Source organism: Gracilinanus agilis, chromosome 1, assembly GCF_016433145.1.
Source record: "Gracilinanus agilis isolate LMUSP501 chromosome 1, AgileGrace, whole genome shotgun sequence".
Taxonomy (NCBI): Eukaryota; Metazoa; Chordata; class Mammalia; order Didelphimorphia; family Didelphidae; genus Gracilinanus; species Gracilinanus agilis.
In genome coordinates this window covers 333,156,516-333,169,862 of record NC_058130.1, presented here as the reverse complement: position 1 = coordinate 333,169,862, position 13,347 = coordinate 333,156,516, and the positions used below count along the sequence as shown (strand labels likewise).

Here is a 13,347-nt window from a genome sequence, read left to right as displayed (position 1 = left end):
AGTAAGGTGACATAAAAAAGGTACAGAGGGGTGAGATTTATAAAAAACATTAACATAAAATTTAAAAGAGGGAGTTAAAACCTGGTACTTAAAAACCAACACTAAAAGGAACAAAAGAAATTAAAGAAGAAATAAAAAAAATTTAGACCATTAATCAAAAATATAAAATTTCAGAATAGACTGGAATGGAAAAGTAATGAAACAAATAAAACCTTCAAAAAAGACCAGAAAAAGAAAATGAATGAACAGAAACAGTTGCAGGAGGAAAGTTTAACTGCTTAAGTGAATCAGGGAAAATATATAACATTAAATTAAAGAAAGGAAAAGTCAAGTAAGCAAAATAAGTAAAATCCCAAATTAAGAAAAGAATTGACGAATGAGTGGGGGCAAGGAAAGCTGGGAAGAGAGTCTAAGGGAATGGGGTCAAAAAACAGTAGCTTGAACAAAAGTAATTGTAGGGACAACATACTGACTTAAAAAAGGACAGGGATTTAAGAAACTTTTAAAAACTATTGAAAGGAAACATTCCAAAAAAAACCAAAACAAAACAATACTTGGAAGAAAATCACAAGCCCAACTCTCATCATTTTAAATGTGAATGTACTAAACAATATAATTAAACAAATGTTACCAAAAAATGTTACTCCCAGAATAAAGCCTCCTTCCTTTCCTCCCTTTTTCAGTCCTCCCTGTTTCCTCACCCATCCCACCATGGGTTCTTTTCTTTCTGAGACCACAGAGGTCACCTTCCTTTCTTTGCTAGCCCTTGATTTGACCCTTCTCACAGATTCCTTTCTCTCTTTTTGCTTCCCTCTCTTCTTTTTATGAACCCATCCATGTTATAATGTAGTGCCCCCCCTCCAATCCAAACCAAACCAAAGCATTGATTCACTTGTAGGCAAGATGTTGAAGTTTCTGTCCATAATGCCCCCTGTCTTCTTCAGTGTTGCCTCTCCCACATCTATCTTCATGTTTCCTTGTGTTTATTTAGAATAGAAAGAAGCTCTTAACTGATATTTCTCTTACCATTCTCTTGCTATTCTTACTTTCTGCTTTATTCACTCCTTCTGCATTTGTGTTGTTTGGGGTGCGGAAAAAAGCAAATCATCTCTTCATTTCTAGTTTTCTTTTTTAAAATGTTAAAAATTCTTATTCAACATCCATCTTTTTTTGTGTAAGACAAAGCTCGATTTATAGACTTGGTTACCCTGGGCTGAACCCTAAAGTCCACTGTTCTTAGCAACATATTATTCCATTCTCTTCTATATTTTCAAGTGAGTGCACAATAGTCTTGCTTATGTATGAATGTCCTTTTCTTTGAAAGTTTTTCCCTTGATTGCTTGGAAATCTAGTTTCTGAACTGAATTATCAAATTTGACCATCATGTATTTTGGAGTTTGCAGCCCTGTTTATTTTTTATCTTTTGTTTGTTTGGGGGAGGTGATAGTCTGTGAATTTTTTTAATTGGAATTTCATTTTTTATGTTTATGAAGTTCTGGAAAGTTCTCTTTTATTTATTTCATTATGGTGTTAAGGTTTTTTGTCTTGTCATGTCTGCTGGGGGTCCTTTGACCCTAAGATTTGCTCTGTGCGTCCTGCTTTCAAGCTCAGTATGTTTTACTTGTGTAGTGACTATATTTTCTTTTAATGCTATTGCTTTTTGCTTCTCATCTTTTAGATTATCTTTTACTTCTATGTATTTGCATTCCCAATCTATTGTTTTCTCTTTTGTTTCACTGGAAAAGCTTGCCATTGCAAATTCAAATTTTTCCATTTTTTTTGGTTCTTGTTCATATTTTTTGCTGTGCAGGCCATTAATTCTGCTGTCATACTTCTCATGTCTCTTTCAAACCACTAATGAACAATGTTTTGTTTTACAGTATTTATTCCTTCTTTTACAGTTTTTATTCATAGATGCCTGCATTCATTTTTTAGATCTAGAGATCATATTTCCTTCTGTTATAACTATTTTTCCTATTGATTTAGCTGTTTATGTTCCAAGTGTTTGCATTTTCTTCTTCATAAAATCTTTGGTAATTTTAGCCTTTTTCCCTCCTAATTTTTCTTATCATTCATTTTCTGTGTACCCTCCTCTCTGATTGTGATTTCCTTGAGAACTAGATCTCAAAGCATCTCAGCTTCTTTATACACTATGCAAATCACAGTTCACCATCCTAGGACTCTGCCCCAACTGACTTTTGGAAGGTCAGAACTGGCCCCAGCTAGATGCTCTTTCCTTCATATTTTTTAGGGGGCTTCACGGTGGCTGCGCACACATACTCTGCTATCTTTATGTTCTGTACTATTCCCTCTTTCTCATAGTTCTTTGCCCCAGCTTGGGCAGGCCAAGAGCTCTTACAGGGCTGGGGCTAAACAGTTGTTCATGGTTCCAGGCTCTGGTAGAGATAGAGAATTTTTGGCTTAACTCCATGCTTTACTGTTGCCACAGACTGTCTGCTTTGCAGCACTGGTGCTATAGGATTATGGCCCCTGATAGGTTTTTTTTTTTTTTTTTTACATTTTTAAACCCTTAACTTCTGTGTATTGGCTCCTTGGTGGAAGAGTGATAAGGGTGGGCAGTGGGGGTCAAGTGACTTGCCCAGGGTCACACAGCTGGGAAGTGGCTGAGGCTGGATTTGAACCCAGGACCTCCTGTCTCTAGGTCTGGCTCTCAATCCACTGAGCTACCCAGCTGCCCCTGATAGGTTTTTGCTCCTGGAGGGAGTATGGAAGTAGCAAGGGAGGTGGGAGAGGGGTAGTGAGTGAGCCCAAGGTCAGGAAGTATCAATTTTGGGTATTTTGTTTTTTCTTTTTTGTTGTTAATCTTTTGGCTTCTAGATGTCTTAGACTATGGAGAAAGCTGAAGTTGTTTTATCTTTGACCCATAATTTCTGTTTAGAAAATATTTGAAAGGTCATGGGAATCAGAGAAAATGTCCATTTAGTCCTTCATCTTGTTGTTCATATGATCCTTGGACTAGCCTAGACGTAACCTAATAAGACATCAAACTCGATTTCAGTTTTCAAAGTGAAAATTTTGTTCTTGGATTGTCTACAGTTGGTAAAATGCTGAGGATTTAATTTAAAATGAAATCATGCTTAGAAATGTTTTTATTCTTATGCCATCAAATTATGTCCTACAAAGACAAAGGGCATTATAATAGAGCTACCAAACTCAATCTAAGCATTCTACATTTTTTACCATTTTAGTAGTATCTATCTTTGAGGCATTTCTCCAAACTGATGACTCAAAGAGCTCAATTACACAGTTTCTCTGAGCAATAAAAGGGTATATTCTGATGTGTAGAATTTTTGGCTTGAAAGGAATTTGGGAATCATCTAGTCCAAATCTTTCATATTTTAGATTACTCAGCCACTCAGCAAGCATGTGTTAAATACCAACTGTGAGCTAGGCACAGGGGGATCCAACAGTACAAATGAAATAATCCCTGCCCTATGGAATCTCACATGCTATCAGGGGAAACAACAGATAAGCCATGTTAATGTATACAAAATATATACAAGGCAGTTTGTTCTGGGAGTATTCAGAAATGTCTTCTTATACAAGGTGACATTTGAGTCAAGTTTTAAAGAAAAAAGCGTATTCTCCAAGGCAGAGGGTATCATGGAGGGAGTATATTCTGGCACAGAGCTATAGAGCTGAGTATTAAAGAAAGCAAAGAATCCTTGGTGGTGCAGTGGATAGGGCACTGGGCTTAGAATCAGGAAGACTCATCTTCAAGAGTTCAGATCTGGCCTCAGACACTTATCAGCTGTGTGACTCTGGGCAAGTCACTTAACCCTGCTTGCCTCAGTTTGTTATCTATCAAATGAATTAGAGAAGGAAATGGCAAACAAGTATCTTTGCTAAGAAAACTCCAGATGGAGTCAAACATGGCTGAAAGGATACAACAACAATAAAATAATCCTAAGAGGCAGAAGGGATCATGGAGGAAATGAATGCATTCTAGATCACTACAAAAGTACATGAGTTGAAATACTGTGTATAAGGAACAGCAAGAAAGTCAGTTTTCCTGGACAGTAAAGTTAAGCAACAGTAATGTATAATAAAGCTGGAAAAATTAGGCCAGTTTTCGAAGGGCTCCAAATGCCAAACAGAGCAGTTCATGTTTGATTCTTTTTTTAAGTTCATTTAATTAGTTAATTGATTGATTGAGAATATTTTTCCATGGTTACATGAATCATGCCCTTTACCTCCCCTCATCCTACCCCTCTATCATAGCCAACATGCAATTCCACTGGGTTTTACATGTGTCATTGATCCAGACCTATTTCCATATGATTAATATTTGCACTAGGGTGATCACTTAGAGTCTACATCCCCAATCATATCCTCATCAATCCATGTGGTCAAGTAGTTGTTTTTCTTCTGTTTCTACTCCCACAGTTCTTTCTCTGGATGTGAATAGTGTTCTTTCTCATAAGTCCCTCAGAATTGTCCTGGATCATTGCATTGCTGCTAGTAGAGAAGTCCATTACATTTGATTGTGCCACAGTGTATCCATCTCTGGGTATAAGGTTCTCCTGGTTCTGCTCCTTTCATTTTGCATCACTTCCTGGAGGTCGTTCCAGTTCACGTGGAATTCCTCCAGTTCATTATTCCTTTGAGCACAATAGTATTCTATCACCAACAGATACCACAATTTGTTCAGCTGTTCCTCAATCAAAGGGCATCCCCTCATTTTCCAATTTTTTGTCACCACAAAAAGTACGGCTATAAATATTTTTGTACAAGTCTGTTTATCTATGATCTCTTTGGGGTACAAACCCAACAATGGTATGGCTGGATCAAAGGTCAGGCATTCTTTTAAAGCTCTTTGGGCATAGTTCCAAATTGCCCTCCAGAATGGTTGGATCAATTCATAACTTCACCAGCAGTGCATTAGTGTCCCAATTTTGCCACATCCCCTCCAATATTTGTTATTTTTCTTTTCTGTCATGTTAGCCACTCTGCTCAGTGTGAGGTAGTACCTCAGAGTTGTTTTGATTTACATTTCTCTAATTATAAGAGATTTAGAACACTTTTTCATGTGCTTATTGATAGTTTTGATTTCTTTATCTGAAAATTGCCTATTCATATCTTTTGCCCATTTATCAATTGGGGAATGGCTTAATTTTTTTGGACAATTGATTTAGCTCCTTATATATTTAAGTAATTAAACCTTTGTCAGAGTTTTTTGTTATAAATATTTTTTCCCAATTTGTTGCTTCCCTTCTAATTTTGGTTGCATTGGTTTTGTTTGTACAAAACCTTTTTAATTTAATGTAATCAAAATTATTCATTTTACATTTTGTATTATTCTCTATCTCTTGCTTGGTCTTAAAAATATTTCCTTTCTCATAGATCTGGCAGGTATACTATTCTATGTTCACCTAATTTACTTATAGTTTCCTTCTTTATGTTTAAGTCATTCACCCATTCTGAATTTATCTTGGTGTAGGGTGTGAAATGTTGATCTAAACCTAATCTCTCCTATACTGTTTTCCAATTTTCCCAGCAGTTTTTATCAAATAGTGGGGTTTTGTCCCAAAAGCTAGAACCTTTGGGTTTGTTGTACACTATCTTGCTGAGGTTATTTACCCCAAGTCTATTTCATTGATCATATTTGATTCTTAACAAGAACAGGAAGCCATAGAATTTATCGAGTAATGGAGTGATATCGGATTTATGAAAAATCACAAACCTTTTTGTTGCTATGAGGTGTGGAGATAGGGAGAGAGACTTGGGGCATGAAGAATTAATTAGGAGTCTTCTGCAATAGTCCAGGTGATGAAGTTGATGAAAGCCTTAACTAGAGTGGTTGTTCTGTGAGTGGAGAGAATTGGACAGATGCAAAAGATGTTAATGAAGGAGAAATGAAAAGATATGGCAAATGATTTATTGACTCCTGGGGGTGGGGAGAGTGGGCAGTGTTGAATAATGAGAGGTCGAAGATTCTGAATCTGGCTGACCAGAAAAATAGTGACACTTGACAGAAAGAGGAAAATTTAAAAGAAGAGTAGGTTTGGGAAGACAGTTTCAGTCTAGTTGAGTTTGACATACTCAGTGGTTATGCAGATTGACCTATACATTGGGCACTCAGGAGAGATTTAAGGCTGGATATATAAATCTGAGAACCAGATACAAAGAAAAAGCTAAGTAAACCCATCGGAGATGAGGGAAGGAAGGCCTTGAAAGGTGACACTGGAAACAGAATGGGGACCAAAATCTGTTTGACTCTGAGACTAGTACTTTTTTCCATCAATCCATGACTTAACTTTAGGTGTTATTTTAAAATCCTATCCTTTTTTATAACTAAAGTTATCTTTACACTTAAAGTCATGTTTTTGTTCTTAAAGGAGTTTGAAATTTCTATTTCTATTGCACTTACTATTTTCTACTATTCTAAAATGTTTTCTATAACATTATTTTGAAATACACTGACTCAGTGCATTTCTTTTTGCAGACCAATTTTGCAAGAAGAGAGAAAAATAGTGATAAAAAATGGTCGACATCCTGTGATTGATATGTTATTGGGAGAGCAGGATCAATATGTTCCCAATAGCACATATTTGTCAGTAAGTATTATATTGTGATGAAAATCAAGTAGACTTGGTTAACTTTTGACCCTGATTATATAAACGCCAAATGTACAATTAATAATTTACCTGAATCTTCACCTTAATTTTAAAAGGACTAACACTAAAGTGATGTTTTCTCTGTGATGATGTGTTCTCATCAGTGCTAATGCTGGTAAAGAATCATATGCTGACTATATTTGGCAAAGAAAGGATTTGTCCTAGTTATCGATTCTTGTTAACTCAGTTTTTAAAATCTCATATTCATATAAATGCCCAAATGAACAGATGGCATTAGAGTCATACCACAGTGATTTGCAAATTTCATTAACTCTCAATGCCTCATTGTCTATCCCTGATCCTTTCCCTCTCTCAATACATACCACTTTCCTAATTCTTTTCTCCTGTGGAGTTTTATTCTCTTAATATAGTAAGGATCTAATTGCTTTTGTGACTAACAATAAATCTTAGTTTTTTGAGAATTACATTTTAATTTTGTACAAAGGCTTGTTGAGCTTTCATAATATGATATCTAATTTCAGTAACTTTAGTTCTCATTAGGAAAATGTGTAAATGGCCTCATTTATTAGATTAAGCTAATAAACTTTAATGCATTTTAAAGTTTAAAAAAATACTATGTAAATATATGTTTCTATTGGAAAAATACTACATTTTGACCAATTGCAGTTTCTCCAATTCAGTTTCTGTTTTTTTTACAAATTGTTTTAATCATTATTTTTTTATCTCAACTTTTAAATAATTTATTTTGGCCATTTTTTGGCTTTGAAAAAGTTAATGTTATTTAATAAAGTGTCTTTTGAGAAGGTGAAACATTATTTCTACTAAATTACAAGAAAGTTTTCAGAAATATTGAACCTCCATGTTGAAATTTTTGCAAAATAAGTGTTCTACTTTATTTTAGCAGAATACATTTCTGGATGCTTTGAAATATCATTTGCTTTTATAGACCTTTTTTCCAACATTAGTGTAGGAGTTGATGTAGAATTGTTGCTATGGTGAAATGCATTCTTTGTATGGCATGAATTTATATGGGGATGAAGTTAAGAAAAAATTAAGAAAAACTTGATTTAAAATATTTTATGGCAGGTAATTACAAAACTACTGTGAAAAAACATTTTTTTAGCAGAGAGGATAGCTAATTTTGATAGTGTTGTAATTTTTTTATAACCAGCTTTTTTGGAACATACACAATTAAGGCAGGGTTTTTGAGATTTTGTGTTATACAAAGTTTTTCATATATTCCTTCTGATATGGCCAATTCTCCAGTGATCCCTTCCAAGTTTTCTTAAGTACTTTCTCAAATTCTGGGACAAAAAAAATGAAAACAAACTCTCTAATTCTTCTTTACTTTATCTCCTTGATTTTCTCCATAATCCTAAGACTTGTATACCTGTACATTAGTTATAACTCAAGAACTGCCTAACTTATCTTCCAAAAAGATTCTTAAAAATAGAGGACTCTAATTTATTCTGTCAGTAACATATTATAGAGAATACTTGAAAGAGGGCAGCCAGGTGGCTCACTAGATAGAAGAGACTTTAAAGGAGTAGGAGAACTTGCTTGCGTCTGAGGCAACTCATTCCACTCTTGAATATCTACGTGCTGTTTGGAGATTTTTCCTTATCTCATGTCTAAATCTGATTCTCTGCAACTTCCACTCATTACTTCTATTTCCTCCATTTGGGTCAAACAGTGACAACCACGTGACAACCATCCAAATTGTTGAAAACAATTCTAGATTAAACTTTGTCAGTTTTTTCAATCATTATTCATAGGGCACGATCCCAAAGCCTGTCCTGGTCACCCTCAAAATTAGGTGTTCTTCCTAAATGTGATAAGCAAAACTGAACATGGCACTCTAGATGTGGTTTGATCAGAATACTAACAGAATACAGTGAGATGAAACTCTTAACTTCCTTTTTCTGTACACTAACATTTGATATTTTTCACTGGCATATTTGGTTCTTCATCCATCATGGGCTTCAGTTCCACTAAACACCATATCCTATAGATCTTAATCAGAAAATCAGAAAAAATGATTTTAAGCCTTTCTTTGTACTTTCAAAGTTAATTAAAAAAAACACCACCAGAAACCTAAATATTGTAAGATTCTTGGGAGTTCAAAATCAAGGAAACTGCATACTGGAATCTATAATAGACAGAATGGTTAGTTATAGTTCATGTAGTTTCTCTCATGCATTTCTTCTTTTCTCCAGTCCTGTTCTTACTTCTATTGTGCATAATCTAAAATTTGCTAGTGAACTTGCAGAATTTGATGACTATTTCCCTCAGTCTCCATTCCATCACCTAGCATGGTCAACAAATACACCAGGCTCCCATTTTCCCGAATAGGTGAAGAATTTGTTATTTTAGTTTCATATTCTGGTTAACAGAGTTGGATAACTAGATGAGGGGAGGGGAGGAAATTTTCTCTGCTGATGCTCATCAACTATTCATCTGCAACTTATTTTAGAGTCTGAGCCAGTAAGATATTAAGTCACTTGCCCATATTTATACAGTGTACCCTTGGGTCAGAGACAAGACTTGATATTGAGTTTTTCCAAATCTTGGCCCTTTTTTTTAAATTTTTTTTTGGCTTTGCTTCATTGCTACTCATTGATGAATTTCCAATATTCAAATAATTAGAATTGATCAACTATATACAACATTAAGCCATAAAGTAGATGTAATTTAATCTTTGATTGTAAAGTGAAGAAATCAATGAATCTTCATGTCATAATTATGAGTAGTTAGCCCTATAAAATCTGGAAACAGAGTGTAGTTTTGGATGTTTGGGCTTCCTGATTGACCTGATAGATAAATAGGACCTCACTTCATCTGTGATTGCTGAGTTTACCTGATGCTGGTTCATAATTTAGCTCTTCTCTGGGTTGATTAATACTCTTTAGTGGAGAAGAGTCCACAATTTCTTGCTTGTCTTCCTGTAGGTGTAAATACAGAAAAAGTCATTGACATAGCAATTTCTGAGTGATTGTTTCAATGACTTTGGATGGTTCTTGAACTCAGTCTGCTGAGCTGGAAGAATTCCCCAGAGCATTGGCAGGAAAGTCTGATATTGAGTTTGTAAAGTAAGACTGAGTGAACAGTGTTACATTTTAGACATTTTTTTTGTGTGTGTTTTGAAAAGCAAATAATTTTAGTAGTTAATGTCTAGTGTTAACAAATTAACTAGTTGTAGGGAGGTTTGACTAGTCAAGAATTGGTTAACTAGTCTAATTCCCAGGTTGCTGCTTTTGTGTGAGCCTTTGAGAGGTAGAAAATATCTCTGTGCATAGCTCTGCCTGGGGCATGCTATGAAACACTACCACTATCACCCCACAGCCAGCTCAGTCCTGCCAGTTTGCCTTTCCTGCAGTTCACGATTCCATATAGGGACAGGCAGGAATCTGAGAAGAAATCAGTGAGAACTTTCTTGGCCAACCCACTGTGCAAAGTAAATACTCATTCTTTGACACCATTCCATCTCCCTTTCTGAGCTCCACATTGACCTCCTTCTACAAGTCTTGGTACACAACTACAATTTCCCTTCCTCCCTATCTTTTCTGGCCTCCAGGAGGGTAGCATATTTTCCCTGGGTATCCCAAATCCTCTATTGTTATCATACTACTTCACTAATGGTTCTCCCTTCTTCCCTCAGGCTTACTTTGTCAAGATGTACTCCATGAACCAAAATTATCTCATTCATCTCTTCCCCAATCAAAACTTTGCCATAGTGATGTCATTGAAAAAACTGATTAAACTAAAGGGAATTTTATGATAGTTTTGTGATTTAAGTTTAGACATTTATGATGAACAACTCCTCTATCCATTAGCCACATGGCTTTTTAAAAATAAATTTTTATTGACCTCTTTTGTTTCTTTGTCATACCTTTTTCAAACTTTGTCTCATCTAAATTGAACCCTCCCTTGTGATAAGAAAAAATAATTAAACAAAAATGTTCCACATTAGTAGCCACATTTGACAGATGTGTACCACATTTTTTCCTAGTAGTCCCCTACCTCTCTGCCAAGAGAGAGTTTTGCTTTATTCTTTGTTCTTTTGGCTCCTTAATGGTTTTTCCATTACTCCATTACTTTTAGTGATCTGTTCATTTACATGGTTGTGGTCATTTTATATATGGTTCTTTTGGTTCTACTTATTTAGTTTCATGTTACTTCTTACAAACTTTACCTTATTTTCCAAAATTGTTTTTTTGGTCATTTTTTACTTATGATAACATTCCATTATATCCGTATACTGTTGTTGTTGTTTTTTTTTTAAATCTACTCCCCAAACATTGGCTACCCACTTTATTCCTAGATCTTTGCTACCACAAAAATTATAGCTTTAAATATTTTGGTAAATATTAAACCTTTGTCTATGTCTTTGACCTTTTGAGGACATTTTTTAATTAATGAGTATAGACTTTTCTGGCCTCATACCCAAATCATAATTCCAAATAACGGGACCACTTCAGCTATACAAACAATGTATCAGTGTGCTGGTCTTCACACAGTGACTGTGTTTTTAAACTACAGTTTTCTGATGCCTTTTATTCTCAGATTAGAATATGCTAGGCATTTAATTCAGTTGAACTAACCTCTTTTAAGAGCCTATTATGTTGAAGATGCAGTGCTAGAACACTGAGGATGGAAACATAAAAAAAAATAGTCCTTGAACATTGTTTAATGCTTAGGCTTGCCTATTCTCTAGTCTCCTGTCTTATAGTTCTAGCAGCAACAAGTTGTTAAAAAAAAATCAACAACCATTTAGGTAGTTTTTTTCTCCTACTGCTAATTTCTCAGAATAAATTTCATCTGATTAGTAATAGAATATTAATATTAACCTATTAACAGAGAAATTATGTAATCCTGGGGTCCTTAAGGCTTTTATTGTGTCTTCAAACCCTTTGGGAGTCTGATAAAGACTGGCCTTTGCTCAGAATGTTATAAAATATAAAAAATAAGATATATAGAATTTCTGTGGAAATCAATTACATTGGAATGGTCATTAAAAAAAAAAAAACAACAACATTTTAAAACCTTACCTTTCATGTTAGAATCAATACTATATATTGGTTCCAAGGCAGAAAAGTGTTAAGGCCTAGGCAATGCCTAGGTTAAGAGATTTGCCCAGGGTCACACAGCTAGGAAGTATCTGAGGGCAGATTTGAACCTTGGCTTTTAATCCACTAAACCAGTGATGGACAAACTATGGCCTGCGGGCCAGATGTGACCCCCTGAAATGTTCTATCTGGCCACTGGACATTATTCCTAATCTGATTAATACAATGAATAGGATACAATGAAATAAAACTTCGAAAGAGTTGCCTTAAAAACAGACTGACAGATGAGCATTTCCTTTCCTTTGGCCCCCTCTTTAAAAAGTTTACTTGGGGGCAGCTGTGTAGCTCAGTGGATTGAGAGCCAGGCCTAGAGACAGGAGGTCTTAGGTTCAAATCTGGCCTCAGACACTTCCCAGCTGTGTGACCCTGGGCAAGTCACTTGACCCCCATTGCCTACCCTTACCACTCTTCTGCCTTGGAGCCAATACACAGTATTGACTTCAAGACAGAAGGTAAGGGTTTTAAAATTTAAAAAAAAATTTTTTTAATAAAAAAAAGTTTGCTCATCACTGCACTAAACCATCTAGCTACCCCTCATGAAAATATTTTTAAAACAATTCATAGCCCCCATGATAAAAGGATTCCTGATCTAGTCAATTCACCTTATCTTGCAGATGAGGAAGCCAGCAATACAAATTCATATAGCTTATTAGTGGCTGAATCATAACTAGATACCAGTAGCCTCCTGAGCACTGGTCCATAGCCCTTTCTACCATGCCATACCACCCTCTGCTAAATCAGACTACCTTTAGTATACTTTATCCTATGTGGAAGTGGCCTGAGCATTTTGATATGCTAACAGAATTACAAAATGGTTATGCAACAGTATTGCTACTCAAAACTTCTTTGACAGGTGATCTCATCTATACAAATAACCAAAAGAAGCCTTAAGCTTATCTTATTAATATTAATGACACCTCTCTCCAGTGCTTCCTAATGAGCCCTAGAATCTGCTTTCCAAGAACCAAATAGTCCACCCCCATCTGTCTTGCTCTTCCTTGAGGCTCAAAAATGCTATGCTAAAAAATCCTCTGCAAAGCAGAAAGAATTGAGAACAGACTTTAAGTTTATCCACCAGTAGCAGAAAACTGTTTGAGACCATCTTATTCATTGGGGACATGGTTTTGCTGACTTAAAATTATTTTGCTTTACTGGAATGTTTTTGATTCCTCCAGATTTTGCCTTAAAAGCATTGCCTTTGTCTCTTTTTTGGCCTTCTTTATTCCCAGTTCATTATCAGGTGATATAGAAGTTGGGTTTTAATGCTAGAAAGGACTTTAAAAATCTAGTTCAGCATTTCCAAAAACATGTTCCACATATCAATGTGGGTTCCAAGATAATAAATGTGTACTAGTGAAGGCAGACAGGAGCAAGGAATGCAGTGATTAAATAAAACTACATGTGAGACTGCCATTTTATAGAACCATGTTGTTTAGTCATTTCAGTCATGTCTATTCTTCTTGACTCCATTTGGGGTTTTCTTCACAAAGATATTAGTTTGCCTTTTCCTTCTCCAGCTCATTTTATGGATGAGGAAACTAAGGCAAAGAGAGTTAAGTGACTTGCTCGTGGTCTCTCAGCTAGTAAGTGTCTAAGGTGAGTTTTGAACTCAGGGAGGTGAA

At 35.4% G+C, this 13,347-nt stretch overlaps 1 protein-coding gene across 1 annotated transcript in view; it reads left to right on the top strand.

The window, feature by feature from the left end:
* The window catches only part of MSH3 (mutS homolog 3), a 206,246-nt gene that overhangs the window by 140,730 nt on the left and 52,169 nt on the right, over nt 1-13,347 (top strand). Inside the window, 1 exon segment of the mRNA XM_044662970.1 lies at nt 6,467-6,578. Coding sequence (XP_044518905.1) covers nt 6,467-6,578 — 112 coding nt within the window.